This window comes from Drosophila arizonae, chromosome 5 (assembly GCF_054131065.1).
Source record: "Drosophila arizonae isolate 15081-1271.41 chromosome 5, UAZ_ARI_1.0, whole genome shotgun sequence".
NCBI lineage: Eukaryota > Metazoa > Arthropoda > Insecta > Diptera > Drosophilidae > Drosophila > Drosophila arizonae.
This window is the reverse complement of record NC_142925.1, coordinates 11,062,480-11,088,003: the sequence shown is the minus strand read 5'-3', so window position 1 is coordinate 11,088,003 and position 25,524 is coordinate 11,062,480. Positions and strand designations below refer to the sequence as shown.

Genomic DNA, 25,524 nt, shown 5'->3' with positions numbered 1-25,524 from the left:
TAATCGAAACATTTGTGTGTGCGGCAATAAAACAGATTGTCTCTGAACATTAGATACGACTTCGTTTTTTTGTTTGCTATAGGTGTTTGTGTTAGATTTAATAGTATTTAATATGGCTGATAAAAAGAAACTAATCGATCTGAATGATGATCTATCAAGCGACGATGATGATGATAATATTAAGATTTTGGATACAGCAACGAGCCCAGAAAGTACAGAAGAGCCTTCTACAAGTTACTGTCAACCAATTGGGGAAACGGGGAATTCCCAACAGAAGGAAGACGTCCCATCCTTATTAACCATGGACGCAGAGCATGAGTCTGAAGCTCCGCCCACATTTGTAAGCATAAACTATTGCGATTGAAATAGCGTTACCCCCATGGAGTGACTCATGCAATAATAAATAAAATGTATACATATTCTAAAGGAGAGCATTGACTATGATGCGGGCCATATCAGTGCTAATGGGATTGCAAATAGAAATGAAAATTCCGAGCCCATTTTTCATGTACGCTCGCGTACGGCAGCATCGTTAGCTGGAGTTTCGCAACAAGAGCAAACGCAATATGAGGTAATATATATTAATTATTAATTTTATCAGTATAAATCTAATCTAAATTTGCATACAAATTTCCGTAAAGAGCCTGGACTATGACGTGTGTGAGAATAAGCTCTTTCAAGATGAGCAATTGAGCCGGTTAAGGGATCGATTCTCGCTGCGCACCCATATCATACGGTGGATCATATTTATACTAATCGGCATTATAACTGCTGTAATTGCGTGCACCATTGATATTGTCATCGAGGAGCTCTCGGAATTGAAGTACAACTTCCTCAAGTCATGTATGTGAACAGCGCTCGGTTATATTGAATCATCTCACTCTATTCTCGTTTAGCTGTCGACGATAATGTAACTGTGAATAAAAGCGGAGGCGATCTGGCTCTACCCTATTTATGGTGGCTACTGCTCAGTGCCGTGCCAGTGGCCATTGGGGCCGGAATGGTCACCTACATTGAACCCATTACCGCCGGCAGTGGCATACCCCAAGTCAAGAGCTATTTGAATGGTGTGAAGATACCCCGAATCGTACGAGTGAAGACGCTAGCCGTGAAGTCTATCGGTGTCATTACTTCTGTGGTGGGCGGTCTGGCTGGCGGCAAGGAGGGACCGATGATACATGCTGGCGCTGTTGTGGCCGCAGGCATATCCCAGGGCAAGAGCACCACATTTGTCAAGGACTTTCACATCTTTAAGGCCTTTCGCGATGACCACGAGAAGCGAGACTTTGTGCTGGGCGGCGCTGCGGCGGGCGTCTCGGCTGCTTTCGGTGCGCCCATCGGCGGCATGCTCTTCTCGTTGGAGGAGGCGGCCAGCTTCTGGAATCAGAATCTCATTTGGCGCACGCTCATCGCCTCCATCATCAGTTCGTTCACACTAAACATTGTGCTCTCTGCTTATCATGGTGTAAGCGGTTTGACATTTACGGGTCTCTTCAATTTGGGCAAGTTCGATCATCCGCTGACCTTTGAGTATTTCGAGCTGCCGCTGTTCATGCTGCTGGGCGTGATGGGCGGTCTAATGGGAGCTGCCTGGAACTTTTTGAATACACAAATCAACAAATTTCGCAGCCGCTTTGTGCCCTGGCGAGCTGGTAAAGTGTGTGAAGCTGTGCTGGTTGCTATATTGGGCGTTACCTTGGCCTGCGCCATGATTTACTACATCAATGACTGTCGCCCTCTGGGCAATGATCCCACGATACATCCTGTGCAGCTCTTCTGCGAGGATAACGAATATAATGCCGTGGCGGCGCTCTGGTTCCAAACGCCAGAGGCTACAGTACGTGCGCTTTTCCACGATCCACCAGGTGAGCTGTTCCGATTGACTTTCAAACGCTTTAACTAATTTTCTTGTTTTCTTTCAGGCTCTCATAAAATCCTTACACTGGCTGTTTTCACAATTGTCTATTACTTATTATCGTGCTCCACATTTGGGCTGAATGTGTCCTTGGGTGTGTTTATTCCCACGGCTCTAGTGGGCGCTGCTTGGGGTCGGCTTGTGGCCATGCTGCTCTTCTATATGTTCCCTGAAGCAGTAAGTTATATTTTTCCTGATGTAAATGCTGAATCTATATCTGAATATTCTGCAGCAATTTCTGCATCCCGGCAAATACGCCCTCATTGGAGCCGCTGCTAACTTGGGTGGCGTTCTACGCATGACCATCAGCCTGTCCGTTATTCTGATGGAAACTACAGGCGTGGAGACGTCCTTCTTCTTTCCACTGATCATAGCGCTAATTAGCGCCAAATGGGTGGGCGACTACTTCAATGATGGCATCTACGACACCGTCATCGAGGTGAATCATGTGCCCATGCTTCCCTGGGAACCACTGCCCCAATACAAGGGACTAACTGCCCAAGCGATCCTTAGCAAGCCGGTAGTCTGCATCAAATTGCGCGATCGTGCACATTACATCTATGAAGTGCTCCATAAATGCAATCACAATGGATTTCCTGTTGTAGATGATGTTGAGGGCGTAAGCTACTGTTAACCCCAATGGTTAGATCTTAGATCAAATCCAATTTTTGCTGCCTTTCAGGATCGTCGCTCTGAGGGACGTGTCTGTGGCATTATCTTGAGGTCGCAACTAATTGTCATCTTGCTCAAGTCGCTCTACGTGGAGAATCAACGGTTCTGGCAGCAGGAGACCACAATACAAACATTCCGAGATGTTTATCCCCGATATCCTTCCATTCAAGTAAGCAGATTTATCTACATATTATCTATTGATCTCCTATTAAAAGTAATTTTGAATGTGTTTCAATCTTTTAGAGTGTGAAACCCTTGGATCGAAAATTTAATTATACGGTTGATCTGTCCATGTTTATGAATCCATCGCCCGTGCGCGTCAATACGGTCCGTACCAGTGATCTATAAACTTATATATAGTTATTCAATTTAATATATTATTATATTTACAGTATGATTCGGTGCCCAGGATATTCAATATCTTTCGGGCCTTGGGTCTGCGCCATTTGCTAGTGATCAACAATGAGAACCGTATTGAAGGCATTATTACGCGTCGTGATTTCATATATAAATGATCTGGGATATAAGTCATTATCGTTTTTAAGCGTACATCACACAAGTTTTTTAATATGTAACGAATTTGGTTAAGTGTAAAAGTGTAATTATGTAAAAATTAGATACTTTTTATACAAATGTTTGTAACTGATCAACTTTTATATGTATTTAATAGTCTTAAAATGATATTAAGACACACAGCTCAAATAATTACGTATTATCACCAACCATAGTGTTATTATTGATAAGTGTGTGTGTGCGTGAGTTGCAAGTGCAAGTGTTTCACGCCAATATTGAGGGCGTCTACTTGTACATGTGTATGTGCAATTCGAATGCTAAGGGAGGCGTGCTTGTATGACCGTGAGTAAAAGCGAGATTATGTTATTGTGTTAGTTTAGTTTTCATATGCACATATGTGTGTGTGCATGTTCGCTTAGCACATGAAGAGCAAGTTCCACTAATCTCTCTCTCTCCCACTCTCTTTTCGATAAAAATATATCGATTCTTACTAATTGCCGCCCATTGCAGATCAACTCGCTAATGTAATTTTTCACTTCTTGTATATTTTTGTTTTGTTTTGTTTTTAATTATCTCATCAGATTTTTACAACTTATGTTATGCTTAAAAATTAGGTGTATAATCAATAGTATTCACAAGGAATTGTACAAGGTTCGTTTTGTATAAAAATACATTAGATTTTTGTGTAAAATTAAAAGTTCTGTTTGTTTTCATAAAATTGCTTAAAAGCTAAACAGACGTTGATATCAATTTAATTAAAAATTAACGAACAAACGTCACTTTTCCCCACAATCGTTTAGCAATTAAAAATTGCATTTTAAGGTTTAATTTTAAACATGCTCTCAGAGAACGGCCGCAATAATACGGACGAGCGGGCTTGTGTGAGTTTAGATTGCTTATCAACTACAAACGCTGCCGTTATAATTATTGTAAAACTAAGACTAAACGCTACTCAAGATGTTGTAGTATGCTTATTAAAGTAAATATAATTATTATTGTTATTATGATTATTATTAGGAGCAATACTACGCCTAGACTTTATATGACTTTTTGTACAAAGTGAAAAATAGCTTTGTGTGCCGATTTTCTTTGTTTTTGTTTTTGTTTTTTTGTTTTTTTTTTTTTTGGGTTTTTTCATACAATTCAGTTTCGGTTTTAGTTGGATTTCTAGTGTCGGCCAAGCATCGTCTGCAACTGCTATCACAGTTTAGTTTAAACAAACACTGGCGTACAGTGAAGCCAGCCTATGGTATAAAAGCTGCAGCGACTTCACATGTAGGCTGCATTTGGCCAGCTGGCGATGGCAACAGGTGCAACTGCAACTGCAACTGGAGGTTAGCTCTCCATTGGCCGAACTTGTTGCAGTGTTGTCTCTGCATTGCCCGCTGTGGCAGCGGCTGCTGCTGCTGCTGCGGCGCTGTTGCAATGTTGTTGCGAAGTAGCTGTTGTTGTTGTTGCTGCAGCTGCTGTTGACGATGTTTTTGTTAAGCTCACGGTCAAAATGTTGCTGCTGCTACTGCCGCTGCTGGCGTTAGCATTGTTAACAGCCGGTGTAACTGTGACAGCAGCGGCAACTGTTGCTGGTGTTGGGGCAGCTTGAGCTGTCGCCGCAACTGTTGATATTGCTGTCGCTGGTGCTAGTCCCGCAGCAACAGTTGTTGTCACGCCGCTGCTGGGCTGCAACACCTTGTAGCGCGTATAGATGCGATAAGGCGTCTTTGTCGTATCCTTTTGCTGCAGCGACTTCGTTTTGCTGGTGGCACCCCAGCCACTGGCATTGATCTGTTCGGGCGTCTTGCCAAGCAGCCAGTCATTGCAATGCTGCTGCAGTTGTTCGCTGACATGCTGCTGCAGCCATCTATTGACGTAGCTCTGGAAACGCGAGTACTTGGCTTGTGTGACGCGGCAATGACTCTGAAAATGGGAACAAACAGTTAGACTAAATAGGGTCAATTAAGAATATTCTCATGTGACTTACCTTCTTGGCACGACGCACTGCATCGTATTTGAGTAAATTGAGATTCTTGCTGGTCACAAAGCAGCGGCCGTTGCTCGTATTTGTGCTGATCTCGTCGCGATCGTTGAATGCATATTGCTCTGCCAGGCCCACCTGTGGCGTACCCAAGCGTTCAGGTGCCCGTTGCTTGCTCCAATTGTTGTTATTGTTGTTGTTGTTGTTGGCATTGGGTGTTGCTTCACTGGGCACAGCATTCGATTCGAGTCCACTGCAACTGCGCTTCTGTTCAAAGAGTTGACGCACCTGTTCCTCATGCAGCTGCGAGCGTCGCTTGTTCCGCAGCAGAAAACGTGCTTTGCGTGAACCGCGCACCAGCTGCAAAAGTGACGAGAAGAGAGAAAAAATGCCGTTAAATACATTTGCGCTATAACTGACAAATTGAACAAATTGTAAAATGCAATCGAACATGCTTTCTCACATAAACAAATGACGAAAGACGTAAAAGTACTTAAGCCTAAGGTATACGTGTCTGTGTATTTGTGTGTGTCTAAAAGAGAGTTTGTATGTGTATGTGTGTAACTAAGTATGTAAACTATTACGAGACGAGTTACAAATTTAGCTAGAGTAAGAAGAAAATCAAAAGAGAGACACAAACTGTGGAGAGTACCAGGCCAAGACTGGACACACGCACAAACACTCACTCATACACGTACGCAGACAAATAATATACTCTCTCAAAAGCACACACACATACAAATAATACATTCTCTCGCACAAACACATACCAAATAATATACTCACACACACACACAAAACAGACTAAATGAAAACATTTACATACACCAAAAACACAGAGAAAGTAAAAAGAAGTCACATTTAAAGCGTGTCTGGCAAAACCATTTTTCATACAAATAGCTAAATTAATTTTAAATGAATTTTATGCATAATAATGCGTTGTAAGGCATAAAACTTACCTTGCGTAAAACTTAAAAGCGTATACAACACACTCTATTATATGTATGTACATAATGTATGTATGTATGCGATACACCAGCTGCACTAAGCCCAAAAAGGATAACCCAATAACAAAACAAACAAAACGAAAAACAATCTTCAATAACCACAAAAACCCCAATTTGAAAAGAGCCTCAAAGTCATTAAATGCTGTTATAATTATAATATATAGATATATTTTTCAATTGGTTTTTACAATTGATATTTTTGTTTCTTTGTAATTGTGTAGAATTATAAAAATTGTCAAATATATATACATACAGATACATATATATATAAAGATGTATATATATATAACACGACTACGGCTTGCCTGCTGTAGGAGCTGGCGCCATTTTTAAAGTAATCTCTCTCACTCTCTATCGTCCCTTTACAAAAATTTGCTACGCTGAACACTTAAACTAAACGATAGTTAATACATACATACAAACATTATTTACATTTGCTTTGACTTTTATTTATACGTTTTCATTGCTCTAGTATCTTGGCTTGGAACCAACACAGTATTCGATAACATATCGATGTGACAATGGATCACCTTTTGCCACACACTGACAAACACACAAGAATGCACTCACACTCTGCACCCGTCACAATAATTCTTCTCTCCCTCACCCCTTTGTTCCTCGTCCTTTTTATAATGGACATTTTTGTATATTGCAATTCTTGCTTGAGTTTTAAGAGAAACGTAACGCAAAACATTAACGAAATTAGAAATAAATTGCAATAAATGCGTGCCTATGAATATTAGCTGGAAACTACTATTTAACATATTTATAGATGTATGCATATAACTCTTGTGTTCATTTTGGCTATGTACTAAATTTACATATGTATGTATGTTTATGTTTAAATGATTTTCAACGTTTTACATTCAAATATTCTATTGTGAATGGATGGATGGACGAATGGGTGGGAGTGTATATATATAAATGTGTGTGTATGTATGTGGTGCTGATAGTGGTGGTGTTGGTGGGTGGCTGGATGAAAACTGTTTTCGATGTGTTGTTGTTGTTATTGCGGTTTTTGGTTGGTTAATCTCAAAAAACAAATTCATTTATTACTATTTCATTTTGCAATACGACTTTCTCTTCTTCTTATTCAATGAAATTATCAAAACTATTTTGTTATTTCAAGCCTTGGAATTGACCTGGTACAAAAAATAAAGTGGAAAAAATGAGAGAAAAAATGCAGAAAAAAGCATTAATTAGTGAACATTTTTCGTTTTTTCTTCTGATAGTTTTTTTTTTATATATTATTTTTTATTTCATTTTGTTTTAAGTTTGGTTCGCATACGGATATGTGGGCGATTGGTAGGCGGCATGTTGAAATGAGACGAAACGGAAAGAAAAGAGAACGATAAAAAGAAAGTTGTTGAAAATGTGAGAGAAAACGCAATTTTTTTTTTTTTGCAAACTAAAAGGCTCATCACAGAAAATCAAAGCAAAAGAAACTTTGTTCATAACTGTCATCGCATATGAGAACTGTTAAGGCAAGTGGATGAGAAGTAAGAGAGAAAACATAAACATATATACAAACGCAATACAATAGAGCAATACGATATGCATGTATATGTACATATGCATAAAACAAAAATTTAATTTTAATAACTGTCTGGTTCGGAACTAGTTCGATAATTTTGTAAGCTCCTGGAATGACCAAAGTATCGAAGGTCTTGTTTGTTTTTATTGGAATACATTCAATTTGTACTCTACAAAAATCAATTATATTTAAGTTAATTGTCTGTTAGTCTCATATGGAAAGCTAAACAAGGAAATTTATTTCCTAATATTATTTATAAAATCCCAAAGCTTCTTAATTTTTGAAAGTATACTAATGCGGATATCTGCTTTTGAAATACATAGAATTGCATTCCCAAATATATATACATACAGTCATATATATTTATATATATATAAATATATACAGTAGAACAGGAAAGATTTGTCTGCTATAATTTATCCCACACTGTTATACAAATATTTTTGATAGGGTCTATATTTAATTCAGTTCTATTAAAATTTATTAATTTTGAAAGTTCAAGTCGTAATTAAGGTGAATTCGTAAACTTAACAACAACAAAACAAACAAATAAACACAACAGAGAATACACAAACAACATGTTTTAACCTTTCGTCAAACACACACAAAGCTGCGGCTGATGCTGCTGGTCTAGCTGATTTAGCTCTACGCTCTGTATGCCAGCGCATCATTGCTTATATCTTTCTCTCATTTTTTTGCTTCACTCACCTCGGCGATCTCCTCTGCTTCCTCCGTTTTGATGCCGGACGTTTCCACCAGATTGTCATTGCCTGCAGATTGATTGCTGTTGTTATTGTTGTTGTTGTTGCTGCTGCTGTTGTTATTGTTGTTGCCGCTGCCGGCGCCCAAAGCGGGATTTGCTAAACGCTCCACATATTTGCTAAACTTTTGCGCCTTTAATACAGCCGGCTTTTCCACCTCCTCCGGTTCCGAGTCGAGCAGCTCAATGGTCACACGACAATCGATCTTGTACTGTAATTACCAAAAGGAAATATCGTTAGATTTCACAATTCATTTACAAAGAATTGAATTAGTTATTCAGACATACAATAAACACTTTGAAGCAGTTCTCCTCGTTGAGTATGCTCTCCGCCTTGCGCTGGTAGCTCATCTCTCGCTCGTAGCTCTTGTGTGCATCGCGACAGTAGCCTCCGGTGCTGTTGCGCCTCTGTTCGCTGGCATAGAGCTCCACACAGTCCAAGGCGGCGCGCTCCGTGACGCAGTATTGCAGCTGTCGGACAGCATTGGAAACAACCTGGCGGGAAAATACGAAAAGGAATTATTTTTCACATTCCACACACAATATTCCATCTTCATTGAAGCCTACCTTATCGAGCGTAAAGGATATGTAGGCATAGATGCCAAACATTTCACGCATGGTATCTTCGAAGGTATTCGAGTCCATGTTGCCATCGAGCACATTCTTCAGCATATCCAGAAACGTGGGATAATAGTCCTCCACTTGCACATCCGGCTTGGGTTTCAATCTCAGTGCTGTCGCCGTGCTCTCCCTTCGATTCACACGGCTGCGCTCCTCCTCAATGGCCAGCAGGCGCGCACGCTCGTACATGACGTGCAGTCGATCACAGAGGATGGCGTGCAGTCGCAGGAACAGGTACCAGTTGTTGTTGGCAAAGAATAGGGAATACGACTCATCCTGCAAAGGAAGGATTGGGGATTAGTCATAAGTTAAAATGGACTCCAATTGAATTTTCACACTCACCTCTCGCTGACCCTGCGCATGCGGTGGCAGAATCGTGGGATTCGCACAATCGCTCTGCTCCAGCTTCACGCTCACATCGGCGCCCGCTGCCGCCGCCGCTGCTGCCTCTTCGCTTCGCCTGGGACTGCTATTACTATTATTATTAGCTGCCTTGGCTGCCGTCTCCTCGTCTCTTCCTCCGACAGCTCTTTGCGCCGCATCTACTTCAGACTTTTCCTTAATGTCGCCAACTGCTGCTGCCGCCGCCGCAGCTGATGAAGTCGACGGCGTTGCATCATCGGCCGTTGTTGTTGCTGTTGACGTTTTGCTCGACGACTCTGACTCAGACTCCTTTTTGATGGCTGTCACAGCTGTTACGGCTGCTCCTGCTGCAGCTGACGCTGATCCACTGGCTCCACCGGGAACGCTGCTGCTGCTGCTCACATTACTGCGAGCTGGTGAGGCGCTCTCTCCGCCTCCGCCTCCACCTCCGCCTCCACCTCCGCCCGCTCCTCCACCTTTGGGCGCAACACGACTCACAGGCGAGTCGACTTCCATTTTAGTGTCATCTACCAAAAATGGAAATGCTATATAGATATTCGCGTGCAACAACAACAACGACATGTTTTTGTGTGTGTGTTTGTGTGTGGTGATCGTGGTTCGTTGGTGGTTTTTTATTTTATATATTTTCATTGGTGGTTCGCCCATTATTTATGTTTTTGTTAGTCAAAATTATGCAATTCAAATTACAGTTGGTTAAATTACAAATCATTTTTGGAAAATTCAATTTGTAAAAATGTTTTGCAAATTTCGTAGTTCAAATAGAAGAAAAAAGAAAAAGAAAACGAAAAAAACATTCTCTAAGTTAAAAATACTTTAAATTAACAAATTGATTGGGTGGTTTTAGATTAATTTTGTTTAGGAATTTCATTGTTAATTAATACTTAAACTAAAGGTGCTTTCAAATGATGTACAGTTAGGTCTAAATTAACTAAAACTTGTTAGTAGCCAATATATGAAAATTGAACTAATTAAGTTAAGTTATCAAATAAAAGGTAGAATTCTAATGAGCTTTTCTTCTTACATCACTGCATGAGAACAGTGGAATGTTTAGGATTATACGAATAATAAATTTAATCTTAAAATATCTAAGTTGATATCTAGACTATATACTAATGGCTTTAACTATTTCTTAAGTTGAATGTTTTGATAATTATTTTATCAGATGCTAATTCTTGACTTGACTATATTAATATATACTTTAATTATTGTTTATCAACCATTTTTAATGGATTGAGGCAAAGTTATCAATTTTTTTATTTATAAAAAAAAAATTTAATTATTTTACTATAAATTTGGTTAGTTAATATCTACATTAGATATTGAAAATTGTTGTCTTGGTTTGAATTTCAAGCTTTTTAATTATGACAATATTTTTTTAAACATTATCATATTATAACTACACCTTGACTTGACTATATTCCCGTTTAGTTCAATTTTTAATAAATTATTTAAGAACTGATCTGAAGTAACTATAAAACAAACTCTTCGTTTCTCTCATGCAGTTTTCTCTATACAATGCGAAAAATTGTCTTTGAACAACTAGCAATTAATAATTCATAATTAATAAACATAATTAAATCAATGTTTGCTTTGTGTCTCTGAGTCTAAGGTGTTATAAGATTTTGTTTTGGCTTTTCTGCTTACCGTCATCGCGTTCATCGTCGCTCAGCGGCTGTCGTGGCGCAAAGAATAGGTCAGGCACAAATTGTCGTATGATCTGTTTGATTTTCTGCTTCTCCTGCTTCTGGATGCCCGTCTGACGCTTGACATGATGTATCAGCAGATTGGCCGCATCGTCCAGTATGGTCTTGTCCTTGTACGGCAGCACCAGATGCGGCCCCGCCGCTTCCATGGAATCGTCTTCCGCGTCGTGGCGCTCATCGTACAGCGTCTCAATCTCATTGAAGAGACTCTTCGAGCGCAATGCCTTCATATCATTGGGCTTGAAATTGATTGCCTGATGATCCAGAGATTTCAAATAATATTTCTCATTCTGTTCGCGCCATTGCTTATTGAAGTTCTGCAATAATTCAAAGATTATTATTAATATAAAACAATATTATAAATTGATTTTTTATTAATGATGTGGCAAACCTTTTGTGCATCCCGCCATTCCTCCTCCTTGACCTTAAGTCGCTTGAGGACAATGGGCACAGCCACTGAGGGATTCTTTTTCAAGCCTTGGATTATCTCGCCGGACTTGTCGCCATAAATGCGATGTATGGCCCGCTGGTGGATGGTTTGTGAGGTGCCACCGAGATGATCGTCCAAATGAAATTTGGCCAACTCCTCGGGCGACATGCGAGACATTTTCTTTTGTACATTCTCCAGGACACGAATCGTGGTGCTGTTCACCTCAATCACCAGATCCAGTTCGAAGCGCTCGTCTTCCGTTCTGTGAATATTCCTTTTGTTTAGAGCGTTTGTTGATTGGTTAATTCATAAAAATATAAACGAAAGCCAAAGAACAGAAACAGTAACAGAAGAGCAGTGACAAATAACAGAAAATGAAAATGAAAGAAAAATGAAGGAAAGAAAAGACGAGGAGGGGTGGACGAGAATGGATTGATGGATATATATGCTATATATACGCATCGAATATACTGATTCTTATTGGCTAACACCACTCACCTGTAGATGGTCTCCTCGAACTGGGTCTTCCGCGAGGTGACAAATGTCGAGTCCTCGCTGGCCCATGTCGGAAACGAGACCCACTTGTCGTTGAGCACCTCGCGACAGAGGGCGGTGCGTCCACTGCACTTCTTGGGCACCGTGGATTGGGGTAGGGCGCAATACGAGGCGCCCAGGCGTTTGCACAGTGACAGATCAACATCCTGGACATAGTCCGTGCTCTGATGACTGCTCGCCCGATCATGGGAGCTGCTATTGCTGCCCTGACGCTGTGTGGCCGCTAAAGGCAGACCGTCGATGAGTCCGCCAGCGCCAGCTGCACCGCCCACCTGGCCGGACGACGGCGGGCCGAGAAAGTCTGTAAACCAACGCAACAGATCCGGAAATTTCATGAGGAACGGCGAGACAAGGCCCAGCAGTTCCGTCTTCGAGACAATCTCCTGATTAAAGAGCGTCAGACAGCGCAGGAAATTGTCGTAGACCTGCGGACTGCGTAGCGCCTTACGCACCTTATCAAAGAAGGCCACATCCGCGATGGTACACTTACGCGATGCTTCCGAGAAACTGACGTCCCGACAATAGGGCTTTGGCCGCTTCGCCGGCGGTGGTCCGTTGCCTCCGGTTGTGCCAAAGCCACTGGAAACGGAGGCCGCCGCCAGCTCATCCACCGCCTGCCGCCGGCTGCTGCTGCTGCTGCTCGAGTTGTGCGCATTGTGGTGCGGATGGGGATGCGGATGTGCAGGCAGCTGCTGAGCGGGCGTCACATAGCTGGCAATGTTCGGCGAGTTGCGATCGAGCGAATTGTCATTGAGATGCGGCAGATGCTGAATGTTGGCTATCCCGCCATAGCTGGGCGACTTCTTCTGCGACATGTTCGAGTGCTGGGCCACATACTTCTGGGCATGATGATTGTTGCGCTGGTCCAGCACGGCGCCCACGCCCACAGTGCTGCCCCGCAGGCTACTCGGCGGCGTGCTGGAGAGTATGTGCGGTGGCTGCAGGCTCGGATGTCGCTGCGGTTGTTGCTGTTGTTGCTGCTGTTGCGGCTGCTGCAGCTGCTGTTGTCCTAGTCCATGATAGTCCTTCTCGAAAATGCTGCCGCTGATTATATGATTCTGTGGCACGGCACAGGACTTGATGCTGACGCTCGTATTCACAGCCGACAGATTGCCAATGGCTGCGGCATGCGCGTGCGCGCTGCTGCTGTCGATCTGCGAGAGCGTCGCACCGCTGCTCAAATGCATGGGCGAACCACTGTTAGGCACCGCCGACGGCGACGCCGAGGACATGCTGATGTGCGCACCACCGCTCAATGTAGCCGTCGTTGTGGTGCGCTGCTGCTGCTGCTTGTTGTGATGATCGTTGTGCAGCGCTGACTTGGACATGTATTGTGCAGCGGCGGCAGCGGCAGCGGACGATTGATGATTTGTGGCATCCGGCAGAAATTGGCCAAATTCACGTAACAGATCCTCATCCTGGCCAAAGAGTTTGGCGACCTGCGTGTAGACCTCCTGTTCGGTTAGCATTTTGCCCTGATTCAAGCCACTGCCGCTGCTGCCCTCCTTCATCACCTTCTGCTCCTTCTGATAGGCGTGCAGGATTTCCAGGAATTTCTTATACTTCGCCGGCTGGCTTTGGAATCGATTCTGAGTAAAGCAAAAGTTTCAAATTAATACATGGAATCATTCTAATATAGATCAACTCCAGCTCACCTTAATCTTATTCACATATGTTATAGCGTGATTGAACTCCACCGGCTGATTCTGCTGGCCCGTCGTCTCGCCCAGCAAAATGGACTGATGCGCCTGCTGGATGTGATGCAAATTGTGCTGGGCAGCGGGTCCGGCGTGTGGACTTAGCTCACTCAATGAATTGGGAGTCGGCGGGCCGACCGCAATGCTGGAGCCAGCCGTTGATGACACGGCCGCCGGCACCTGACCAGGGCCCGTGGGCGTTATCGTTGCACGTTGATCGGCCCGATCCCGTGAATAGTTTTGTGGCACATAGGGCGACACACCGACGCCCACATTGACACCAACGCCGCTCGGTGGCACCGCTGAGCTACTGGTCACATGGACATGCCCACCGGGCGACTGAGCTGCAGCTGCTGCCGGCTGCAGGGCATGTATCGTGGTCTGGGTGAGTGAGGCGCCACCATGCGTCATCAAATTGACAGGCGTCTGGATCTGCGCTACAGTCGCAGCGGCTGCTGTAGCTGCACCACCACCGCCAGCGCCAGCACCACCGACGGCACCAGGACCACCTGGACCCTGGGCTTGCGCAATCGGCTTCAGTGTTGTATGCGCATTCACGCTGCTCGCCAACGGGCTGTTGCCCGCTGCGGCAATCATATGAACTGTGCCCGTGCTGCTGGGTGCTCCAGGTGGCGATGGCATCGAGACAACTGGAACTGAGCAGCCAAGTGCATCGGAATGGATTTCAATCTTATAGCCGGGCGGCAAGAACATATTGAAGCCATAGATCAGCTCAGTGTGGCCCTTGAAGAGCGTCGAGACACGCTCAATCACACCCGGTGTATCGATGCAATGCGATTTGAACTCCTTCATAATGTCCAGGAAATTGTTGTAGATCTGCGGCTGATCGGCATATTGGTATTTAACCTGATCCAGATAGCTCAGCGCATCCTCGACCTTGAGTCGCGGCGCAGCACTGGTGGCGCCACCAGCTGCCGCTGCCTGTCCCTGGGGCGGCGTGCTGTTTCCCGCACCCACAGAGACCGCTCCTGCGCCAGCTGCCACACCCGGTCCATTGGGCGGTGTGGACAACTGTGCGGATGGTTGTGTTTGTTGCGCTGTTGTTGTCAGGCTGCTTGTGGAATTTGTCTGAGTTCCGCTTATTGTGCGCTGTCGAATGCTGCCCGTTTGACAGCTGCTGGATACTGTCTGAGAGCCACCACCAACTGCTCCGCCAGCTGCTGCGGATACTGCAGCACCGCCGCCAGTCACATGTATCTGCACCGCGTTGCCGTCCCCTGTGCTGGCCTTCATAGTGCCGCCCGCTTGGATGGAGGCAACGCTATAAGCTGTAGTAAGAATAAAACAAGGAATTTGCATAAGTTGGTGAAATCACATCAATGTATGCGACGGCACTTACATGTGGTATACTGCAAGGTTTGGGTGCCCGCACTGCCCGTGGAGACGACAACGCCTCCACTGCCCGGGCCACCGACGCCCGTCACGTTCGTTTGGGTGCTGGCGCTATCGACAATGCTGCTCGTTGTTTTCAGATTCGTTGCCGTCGGCGTCGTGGACGGCAGATAGGCTATGGTCTGTGCGCCTCCATGCTGCGGCGTCAATATGCGATGGTGTATGGAGCCAATGCCGCTGATTGTGGCGCTGTGGGCATTTGGCACCACAGTGCCAATGGTAACGCCGCCGGCTGTATTAACGCCCACGCTGGTGGTGCCACTGTTCGCACCACCGCCACCGCCCGGCCCTGGACCGGAACGTGTGCCAAATTGGACTTCATCGATGCGCGTGCGTTTCATCATGCTTGATAGGAATTTTGAGTACTGTTGGATCTGCTGCTGCTTCTGCTTCTGCTGCTGAGAGTTTCTTTTGTGTACTGTTGCTCCTCCCAAATTTTTGTGAGTTGCACTAGATGGCTGCTTCTTCTCACCGCCTAGGTGGTGGGTAGGATGTCGGATTGGACTGTCTACGAGCGTATGTAGTAGGCAATAAACGGTCGTGGTCGAAGCTGATAACTGTAATCGGAGTGCAGCGCTTGTTCTGATCGTGTATCCAACATATGTTGTTCTGTTTGGTGATGTTGTTGTTGTTGTCTATGCATTTGGATATAGACGCGTGCCAGTCCGCTTCAGCGGAAGGCCACAAAAATACTCGGAACTTTTGCCCACTTCGAATTGATTTACGCTATGATCTCGGCGCTGTCTCCTCTAGCGCTGCCACGTCGCAGTCGCAGTTCCGTTCGGCAAACGGCAATCACTGCAAAAACAGAAAGGAAATACAAGAAATTAAATAACCATGAAATTAGTTGTACAATGTACCCACAAACATACACACAAACACTTATTATATTATATACTGAACACTCGCCGTTGACATACTTTTGAAAGGTATATAAAAAGAGCACAACACTCCTAAGAAACAACAACAATCAGTCATATATATTTCAAGTTTAGAATCAGCTGATAAATCCGAAGCATCGATAATTTAAGCAACATATATCGACTCACGATAAGTATTTAGTATTATCAATACTTTTTGTGTGTATTTTTAGTGCATTTTTGAGTGGGTTAATAAATAGAAAATCTTCTATTGGATTTCTCAAAAGTTAAAAATTATTCTACATTAAATTCCTCATTATATCTATACACACACACACACACTAAACTATGCATGCTCACGTATGAGCAGCCCGCAGCCAATACAACTACAATAAAAGCAGCAACAGTGGCAGCAGCAGCGAGCTGAGGGCTGAGAACAGAGCGCACATCAGATCAGAGAGTCATCACTTGGGTACGTTCTTGTATTTTTGCTTGCCTGTGTGCGTGTATATATATATGTGTGTGTCTGTTAGCAAGCACAACCGGAATTGGGCGCGCGCGCTTTGTTGTTTTTAACGGGTACAGTAAGAACTGGCAAGGGAGGGCAGCAGCCAAGAGACTGCTGAGAGCTTTTTATGAACCATGTACGACGATGACGACGTCAACATGCATACAAAAAAATCCACATAGCGAGTGTGTGACGTGAGAGCGAAAGAAAGAGAGAAGGGGTCTCTCAAAGGGGGAGTACAGGATGTTTACCCGTATCTACACAATTCACAAGAGGCAGGCAGCTCAGCAGCCGCCACAGAAAAGAATGAGTACATAGTATGGTGGTAGTGGTACTGGTAGTGGTGGTGACTGAGGCGGCTGTTACTCTCTTTGCTTTTCTTCTTTCCTTCAATTCTGCTGCATCAACATGCAGGAGAGCGAGAGAGTAAGCGCATATAACAAGGTAGTGAGAGGAGAAGAAGAGAAAGAGGGCTGAATATTTGTTTTGTGGCGCAGTTTGGATATTTTCAAAGACTTTTCTCAACGTTGGCTCAACAACAGCAACAGCAACAACTATAAACAAGTATTTGGCGGGCTCTCTACCGAGTAGTGGCAACGACTACAACTACAACTACAACACAGCCAAAAACGAGAAGCAAGCCATTTGTGTGCTCCCCAGTGTGTGCGTTTTCGTGTCGTTAAAAGTGTAAATATAACTTGAATTTAGAAGCGAATGTCTGCGGCTGTATACACATACATACATGTATATGTATGTGACTATGCGTATCAATGTATATGCTAGCGGGAGGTAGTGGAATAAAAATACCATGGGATGACTCTATGGCCACCTCCTCTGCGAATCGGCCTAGCAAAATAATTGTCGAGTCCAATGCGAACGCTTAAAATATGTGCATTTGTAAACAACAAATTACAGTAATTTGCATTTGAAAACTGTACCGGGGCCCCCACACTTTTTGATTATCAAGAGAGCGTGTGTGCATGTGTATGTTTGTTTGTCATGGTATGTGGCGCTTCCCGCAGCAAATAATCCTTCAAGTGTTATGGCCAAATGCGAAAACAAGTTGAAAGCGTTTGTCGCGCGGCACACGACACGAAGCAGCACAGCTCTCCTAATTTCTCTCTCGCCCCTCTCTCTCTCTCACTGTCTGAATAACTGTGTGTGGCCTTTTGTTGTTATTGCTCTGCGTGTACTGCTGCTGTCTGTATTTTGGAGCAGCGCTGCGACCGCCTTAGCAGGCACACACACACACACTTGTATACATGCATATACACATATCTGCTCATATATGAATATATTTGTTGCTCTCGCGGTGAGCACAGTTGAGGAGCTCAATCGAGCAAAATTGGGGCGTTCGATGTAGTTGTCGTGTTCATGCTCATGTGCGTGTGAGTGTGCGTGTATGTGAAGGGGAGACATGTGGGCAAATTTTCCCTCCATTTTTTCTCTTTATTTTTATTCATCATAGCTAGAGCTGTATAGCTGTATTACGTGCACACGTCTATTATCTTATCTGTTTTGTTATGTATACACAGCAGGGAATAACGCAAATGTAGGCAGGTATGCAAAAATATTTAGTTTCGACGGCAACTTCTTATTATTTTGCACGGTATATTTTAATTATTCGTATATTAATAGTTCTCTTTCATTCTTATTTCGATTTTTGCATACACTAGGTAACACACTCTTAAAGCTATTAATAAATTTTGCAAAATACATAAAACATATGGATGTGTAGAGAATTATCTGCCTATAGTTGTATGTATATTTATATATATATTTTTTAGACACAATATATTGAGTAAAAAAATACAAAACAAGAACAACAATCTAGAAGGTAGACTGACTAGTAGATTCAAGCCGAATAGTTGTGAGCGAAGAAGATGCTCTCATTAAAACACATTCATACATATTTATAAAAAAAAAAAAAAAAAAAAAAAAAAAAAAAAAAATGTGACGAAGAGCGAGAGAGGCAGAGAGACGTTGGCGATTGCTCTTGGAGCTGCTGGCCAAGCCAGCTGCCTACCAGTGAGTTATTCTGTGTTGGGAGCCCATTTATATATATACATTTATATATAAATATATATACATATACTCGCACGCACACATTCTAAAATGCGCGTACATATGCACAAAATATATATACAGACGTACATGCGAATGGCGCATCAAAGCAAAAGTTGAGATAAGCGCACGAACTGAGAACAGGCGGACGAACATACGAACGAAAATAAAACGACACTACGTTGAAAAAATACAGTCAGTTCACAAGCAAGCCAAAAGCAATGTTAAAAACCTTTGTGTGTGTGTATATATATATGCGCGTGTTTGTGACTGTGCGCGAGTAAGTCAATGTGTGTGTTGAGTGCGAGCAGCTCGTCGACGACTTTTTGTCTGTGCGTTTTATATGTGTGTGTATGCATGTCTTTTGTGCATGTCGCTTGCGTGTGTATGTGTGTGTTTGTGTGCCGTCGTCGTATATAAACCAATTGAAATTGACCTAACCTAAAAATGTTGTATTTTTCACAAGTTTTAGCTGTGAACAAGTACGCAGATGGTATAAATTATCATATAACTAAACGGCTCTGATACATTTGGGCACAAATTAGTTCTGTTTTCTTATATATTCCTCACCCCACGAAAGGGAACTTACATCAGAAACGCTGTACATATGTATGTATTAAAAAAATATGTAAGTATGTATGCACATATACATATAGAAGTGTATTTACTATAAACCGTTGGCTTGTTATTCAAAACTTTCACGTTTTACGCAGTATTTTGCACTAGCATTTGTTTCACACTGTACAACTTTTCACCTTTTTAATTTATTTTTTCTTCAGTACATGGGCATTGTATTGTATGTATGTATTGGAGTAGTTTTTCACAATCTATTTATTTGCCTCAGCCTATAAACAATGCTACGCGGTAAGCAGATGTAGATTTAATACTTTTACACTATTCAATTGAAATTCACTTTTTAACAATTTTCCTCCCAGTGAATTTCTACAGATATTCACAAAAATTTGGCGAGGAAACGTTTTCGTACGTCTTAACGCCGCCGCAAACATTTTCGATTAAACGACGGCCAGTGTGAGCAAAGAAACAAAAGAGCGCGAAATGCGGAGAGAGCAAACCAACCAACCAAGCAGCCAGTCAGCGAGCCAGGCAGCGAACAGACGGAGAGAGCGTAAGAAACAAAAACGGGTGGATGAGACGGAGAGTAAATGCGCGCGCACAGTGTTGCTTTGGAATTCTTCATTTTCATTTTAGTAGCTGTTGTTGCTATATTACTGCAGTGGCAACGGGCTACGACTACTAGCAGCATATCAAACAGGGAGGCAACGCAGCAGAGCAACATCGCGAGCCTCTTCGAGCATAAAAAGAAAAAAGTAAAATGGGGAAAATGCTACTTTGAGTATTAAAGTAAATACATGGTGGCTATGTATATAATATGTCGCACATATAATCTACGCTCAGCACACAAATGTATTCACGGCGTGTAACAAGTCTTGTTGCCGTGCGTTCAAATGGCAATCTGTGTGGCAGAAAACATTTCGTGGTAGCGACCGAGCGAATGGATGTGTGCGGAGCACAGCACGCTGTATTCATTCGAAAAATCACTCCAAACTTCTTTGACCAGAATGGTTCGACGTTGGAGTAGAGAGGAAGCATAATTCGAACAGAATATAGACAGCTAGGCAAGATCACGAGTTAAATTGTCATTTTTCGTTGAAGCTTCACGTTTTCGATGTGTAATCTAAAACAATTACGAAAAATCAAGCAAAGTGCAAAAATGGCTCATAAACCTGAATACGCAAAGCTTACGTAAGTGCAAAAGGCACGACAGTTACATGCGGTGTGACAGAGTCAGCATGACTCTCTAATGAACGGCAACAGGGTGTTTTTATCGTTCGTCATGAGGCGCATATAGTGTAGCGACACCCTGTCGTGAGAGCGCACTTTTGGTGAGAGATGAGAACACCCACACTGAGAAAACGGCATACAAAGATAGAGGCCACTCGCTCACGAGTTCGGCGGAGCAATAGCGATGATATTGCAGTACATAATGAAATCGACAAAACTGAAAATCAGAAACCAAACAGACGAGTAGCTGGCTACAACACTGCCACGGTTACAGTTTGCGGCGGTGGCGACGATGACGACGCGGCATACACCTTGCCTCACCTCACTATCCACTTGGCTCACGCATACAAACACACGCACGCACACACATGCATGCAGTTATGTACATATGTATGTGTATATTCTTTGCAAGTGGTGGTGAAATTGTAGTTTTTGCTGCTGTCAAAACGGAAACGAGAAGAAGCACAAATACAGAGACACCACAGCGGGCATAGAAAGCAACCAGACAATTCGAGCACAAGGTAAAAAAGGAGAAAAAAGTGGATGCAAGTTGCGGCGATGCCAACGCCGTCGTCTCACCATACAATGGTGTGTATGCATATCGTACATACATACGTTTAATGGTCAGCAGGGAGAGCATTGGTGCTGCCGCTCTCTTCCCATCTCTTTTTCTCTGCAATGGTCAAACACATGTTGGAATTTGATCGGCCGCGAGAAAAGAGCAACTCAATAACTTAGCGGCTGCGAAGCGTCAATAAAAATCTGTATACTTGCGAATTGTGCGCTCATCGTTGTCGTCGACGTCGTCGCCGTCGTCATGGTGGTGGTGGTGGAAATGGAAACCTTGCAATTATCGATTTCTTTTTCATGCGTTCGCTTCTGCTGCATTGCGCAGCGGGGGCGGCGAGAGAGCAACTTAAAAGTGGAGAGAGCACTCGACAGAATGAGAGTGAGCGCCACTGTCACCTGCTAGCTGCACAACAAATGCAACTGCAACTGCAATTGCGTTAGTCAATGCAAATCGAGTGAACGAATTTTTAGACACACATATGACGCGCTGCCAAAGTTCAAAGTTCACGAGCAGGCGCCTTGTGCAGCAGCAGCAGCAGCAGCAGTAGAAGCAGTTGCAAACGCCTACAAGAGCAGCGCGTAGCAGAGCCTTAGCGTGCACCTACAAGAAAGACAAGTGCAAAAGGGACAACCACACATGTGTGCGTGCATTTGAATTGTGTCTATGTGTGCATGTGTGTGTGAGCGTGCTGCACTCTTAATATATGCAGTCCAGTGTACACACACAGGCACAGAAGTTTGTTTGCCTTTTTCCAGGTACTTCCGCTGCTTGTTTACGTATGTATGTGTTCTCAGCTGGTTTAATTTATAAACTAATTGGTATACAAATAATTTCAGATGCTCTCGGATGTTATTTGCTATTGCGCAACAATCATATTACAAAAATATATATATTTATATATGTATATATCGAGCATACACAACAAATGTGCAGAAAAGCAGCAAAAGAATCGTCAACATAATGCAAATTGCGATTCGTGAAGAACAATAGCAACTGTAATTTTATGCCGTGTTGCAAATTTGCCATCGTCTCTTGTCAATTTGTATTTAAATGTAACAAGAATTATTCACGGTATCAGATAATAGAGTTTACAATTACGTGCAAAATCAGCAAAAATGTGCGAAACCCAAATTCATATTGCATAAATCGAAACAATAAGAAAAAGTGCAGCCATAAAAGAAAACAAAGCAAAATTTGAGCGGAAGCTCTTTGAGATTAGCACGTAAAACTTTCAGATTAATATATTATTGATTAAAAATCAACATCATCTTCTGCTAAACTCAATGAAAATGCTGAAAACTTTCCATTCATTAAAGACGCAAAGATTGTTAATGAATATCTTTATAAATTTGTATATTCTTAAGGCGCAGCGCTCTTTATTGCCGATAATAAATTAGTTATCAACTCTTCTTTCAGCAGTTTGAATAGTACAAGAAGCATAATAGCACGTAAAACTGATTCGTTAAGAGCCAAGTTAATCTACCACAAAGCTCAATGAAAATGTTTTAAAATCAACTAAAAACTTTCCACTTACTACAAATTTAGTCATAAATATGATTACTAATATGCACATTAAGGCGCAGCCTCTTTTTTTTCATCAAATATAAACAATCACATATTAGTAATAAACTATTTTAGTAGTTAAAGAAATGAAAGATGTATAATAGCTAAAGACTGAACATAGTATAAGTTCCACAAAGATTAGGCATACAAAGAAAACCCTAAAATCTGCTAAAGGCTAAACTCAACCTAAACCTAAAATATATTGAAATACTTTTTTTGTAAATCAAGAAGACTGAAAACATTATTATATATTCAATTCTATCTGCTTTAAAATGTATTTGACATTTAAGGAAATAATTTTAAAACAATACTATTTTTGTATGCCATTAAGGGATTATACCACATTCTGTTTTAAAATGAATAGCACATATATCTGAAATTATTTATGATATTATATACATGCTTAACATGCTGAAACACTGTACAATTAAAATCTGAAATTAATTGTATATATACAAAAATTTCGCACTAAATGTTTGCATTAGGGTTCAGCATTTGTTCATTGGCCCTTGGCAAAATATACATAAAAAAAAAACAATCAAACAAAGGAACAAGACACTTCTTCTCTATTTACATAAAAGGTGACACAAAACAAATACTAAATACTAGATTCACTTGACTAAAGACTAACTTTAAATACACTTTAATATTTGAATGCGAAAATGGTAAAAGTATGAAAACTAGACCTTTTAAAACTTTAACTTTATTTAATGCACTTTTTTGTATTAAATTATTATTAAATAATTTGACAATTGTGGGCAAATTTGTCCACAACTGAACAACTCAATGCTAGAGTATTTTGAACAAAGTGCGATCGTTTGTAACTATAACTCGTTTTTCAAGTTTCACGTCTTTTTGGTAAATGAGCAGAAGAGTAAAAGAGAAGGCAATAAAAAGCCAAAAGCTTCGCAGCAAACCCCAAACTAAAAACCAGACTTGGTAAAAAAAATAAAATACAAATACAAATTTAGGTCTTATCAAGAAAATGCAAAGAAGCAAAGGAACGGGCGAGGTAGCGCATGGAATATGCTAGAAATGCAAACAGAATTGTGAAAATTGTGATAGAAAATATATCTAAAAGCTATAAATGTATCTATAAGCTCTTGTACTTCCCGGTAAACCACAAACATTTCAGATTGAAATATATAAAACACATTTAAAATTACTTATTCGCTACGTTTTACATTTGAAAACAAAGTTTTTGTTCTGGCCAAGCTGAAGTTTGCAATAGACATAGGGCCAGAGAGCGCCAGAGAGGGCGGCATTGAGAGAGATAGAGAGCAATTGAGCTGCTGACAACATTGTATTTTGTTGTTCTTGTATTTAATCAAAGAGAGAGGGCGGGAGAGTACTCGCTCTCTCAAACAACACTCACACATACACAGGCCCACAAGTAAACGTTTTCATATATCGGTGTGCGATTGCAACCGTGTGTTTGTATAAGCGATATGCGTCATTGTTGTTGCTCTGCCTGATACCTTCCATTTACAGCAATATTTATTGTATGGCATTTTATATATAAATATATATATATATACATATTTATATACACATTTTTATCAAATATTTCTATAGGCAAAATGTCTACGTTCACATTTTTCAAAGACACACACACACACACACACACACACACACTCGGTACACAAATGCAGTTGAATTGCGGAAATAGTACAAAGGCGAAGGCAACCACCTTTTTGCTTTTGCTTTGCACAATTAATTAAATAATAATTAATGAATAACACTTGTAGGGAATTTCATTTAGCTATGAGACGCCTGTTTTACCAAACGCTATCGCCGAGCGTAATCAATTGAGCTATTGAGGTTATGTACAAATTACTGGCACACACACACACACAAGCATACACTTAGCACAACACTCTCTTGTACATACAAATGTATATACGCAGGCATATGTATGTGTATACATACGTATATAGCAATAATGGGCGCGCATTTTTTTTTCTATATACAGCAACATCATCATATTATTAACACTGCTTAAATTAGATATTTGATTGCACACATACCTGGTTCAAGTTGGCTCAAAACATGCCACAAGGTAAGAAATCTGTCAATTTGTATTTTTCACTCTCTCTCGCTTTTAGATGTAGCAACTGGTCACGTTCACAGATTGTACGCGAGATTTTTGCCAAGATTTTTGTTGGAATTTTTTCTTTTATATTTCTTTTGTTGTTAGTTTAGCTACAGCAAGGGAGAAAGGCGCGTGAGGCTCTGCTTTGCAACACGCACTCACGCACACACATACACACACGCACGCAAACACATGCACTGAATGCATGCACTGGGAATCGATTTTATGCTGCTGCTGCCGCAGTCGCTGTTGCTGCTGCTAATGTGCTCCCGGTGCTGACGAAGCTCCAACGCCTACGAACTTTTTGTATGCCCTGCACGTAAAATGCGCCTCCACACTAAACTACGCTTCGTTATAAACTTCACATATGTATGTTATGTACACATGTATATACACTGGCATACGCACACAGTCGCACGCGCGCACACTCATGCAAAGCTGCGTGACTGTGTGTTTGTATTGGTTTTTGTGGTGCCAATAAATTTAAATTTAGCTCATTTACTTTATTGTGCTGGCTTCCTCTCCATATGTGTTGCCCACTGGAATGTGTGGCACTAATTTATCTCGTTGACTTTGTATTAAATTTAATTAGTCGCACTACTGAGATGCGACCAGCAAGTTGCAGACGCGCGATGAACACAATCGATATGAACATATGACACTGCACCGTAAATATTAATCGACGGGAACTGCCGATGTGGCGGCAACGCTACAAATTAGGGCCACCCTAAAACGTGATATCGATCTTTGTTTAAAAAAAATTAATATGCCACATAGTTCTGTAGATATTTGTCTTAATATATATCTAGATTAAAGCTATATAACTTTAAATAATATATTTCTATCGGTAACGAATACTTAACATCGCTTTTGTTTGCTTCAGATTG

The 25,524-nt window shown here is 42.0% G+C and overlaps 2 protein-coding genes and 1 long non-coding RNA gene across 15 annotated transcripts; 2 read left to right on the top strand and 1 right to left on the bottom strand.

The window, feature by feature from the left end:
* Positions 1-112: 112 nt before the first annotated feature.
* Positions 113-3,309, top strand: ClC-b (chloride channel protein 7). Its single transcript, XM_018009595.2, has 9 exons — positions 113-340; positions 428-571; positions 642-843; positions 897-1,865; positions 1,923-2,092; positions 2,148-2,534; positions 2,598-2,756; positions 2,831-2,914; positions 2,980-3,309. Exons 1-9 carry the CDS (start codon positions 113-115, stop codon positions 3,100-3,102), a joined length of 2,466 nt encoding a protein of 821 aa, XP_017865084.1. The 3' UTR covers positions 3,103-3,309.
* A 316-nt stretch (positions 3,310-3,625) lies between these two features.
* On the bottom strand, positions 3,626-25,303 carry Sin3A (SIN3 transcription regulator family member A). Of its 10 annotated transcripts, none has more exons than XM_089471286.1 (13): positions 24,573-25,302; positions 15,124-15,974; positions 13,722-15,052; positions 12,557-13,655; positions 12,010-12,367; positions 11,473-11,785; positions 11,023-11,398; positions 9,337-9,902; positions 8,941-9,270; positions 8,662-8,868; positions 8,322-8,585; positions 5,079-5,432; positions 3,626-5,014 (listed from the first exon to the last, which is right to left on the bottom strand). In XM_089471286.1, exons 2-13 carry the CDS (start codon positions 15,518-15,520, stop codon positions 4,436-4,438), a joined length of 6,174 nt encoding a protein of 2,057 aa, XP_089327412.1. In that variant the 5' UTR covers positions 15,521-15,974; positions 24,573-25,302; the 3' UTR covers positions 3,626-4,435. The 10 variants fall into 10 exon arrangements, 9 of the variants coding, with proteins under 9 accessions (XP_089327412.1, XP_089327410.1, XP_017865068.1 ...); XM_089471284.1 differs by having other exon boundaries at positions 12,010-13,655; positions 24,573-24,747; positions 25,140-25,300; XM_018009579.2 differs by having other exon boundaries at positions 12,010-13,655.
* On the top strand, positions 16,275-23,710 carry LOC108615257 (uncharacterized). Of its 4 annotated transcripts, XR_016270500.1 has the most exons (4): positions 16,276-16,508; positions 16,570-18,888; positions 19,075-21,758; positions 21,819-23,710. It is a non-coding gene; the product is annotated as an uncharacterized LOC108615257 (long non-coding RNA). The 4 variants fall into 4 exon arrangements; XR_016270498.1 differs by having other exon boundaries at positions 16,275-16,508; positions 16,570-21,758; XR_001915938.2 differs by lacking the exon at positions 16,570-18,888 and having other exon boundaries at positions 16,301-16,508; positions 19,081-21,758.
* Positions 25,304-25,524: the final 221 nt, after the last annotated feature.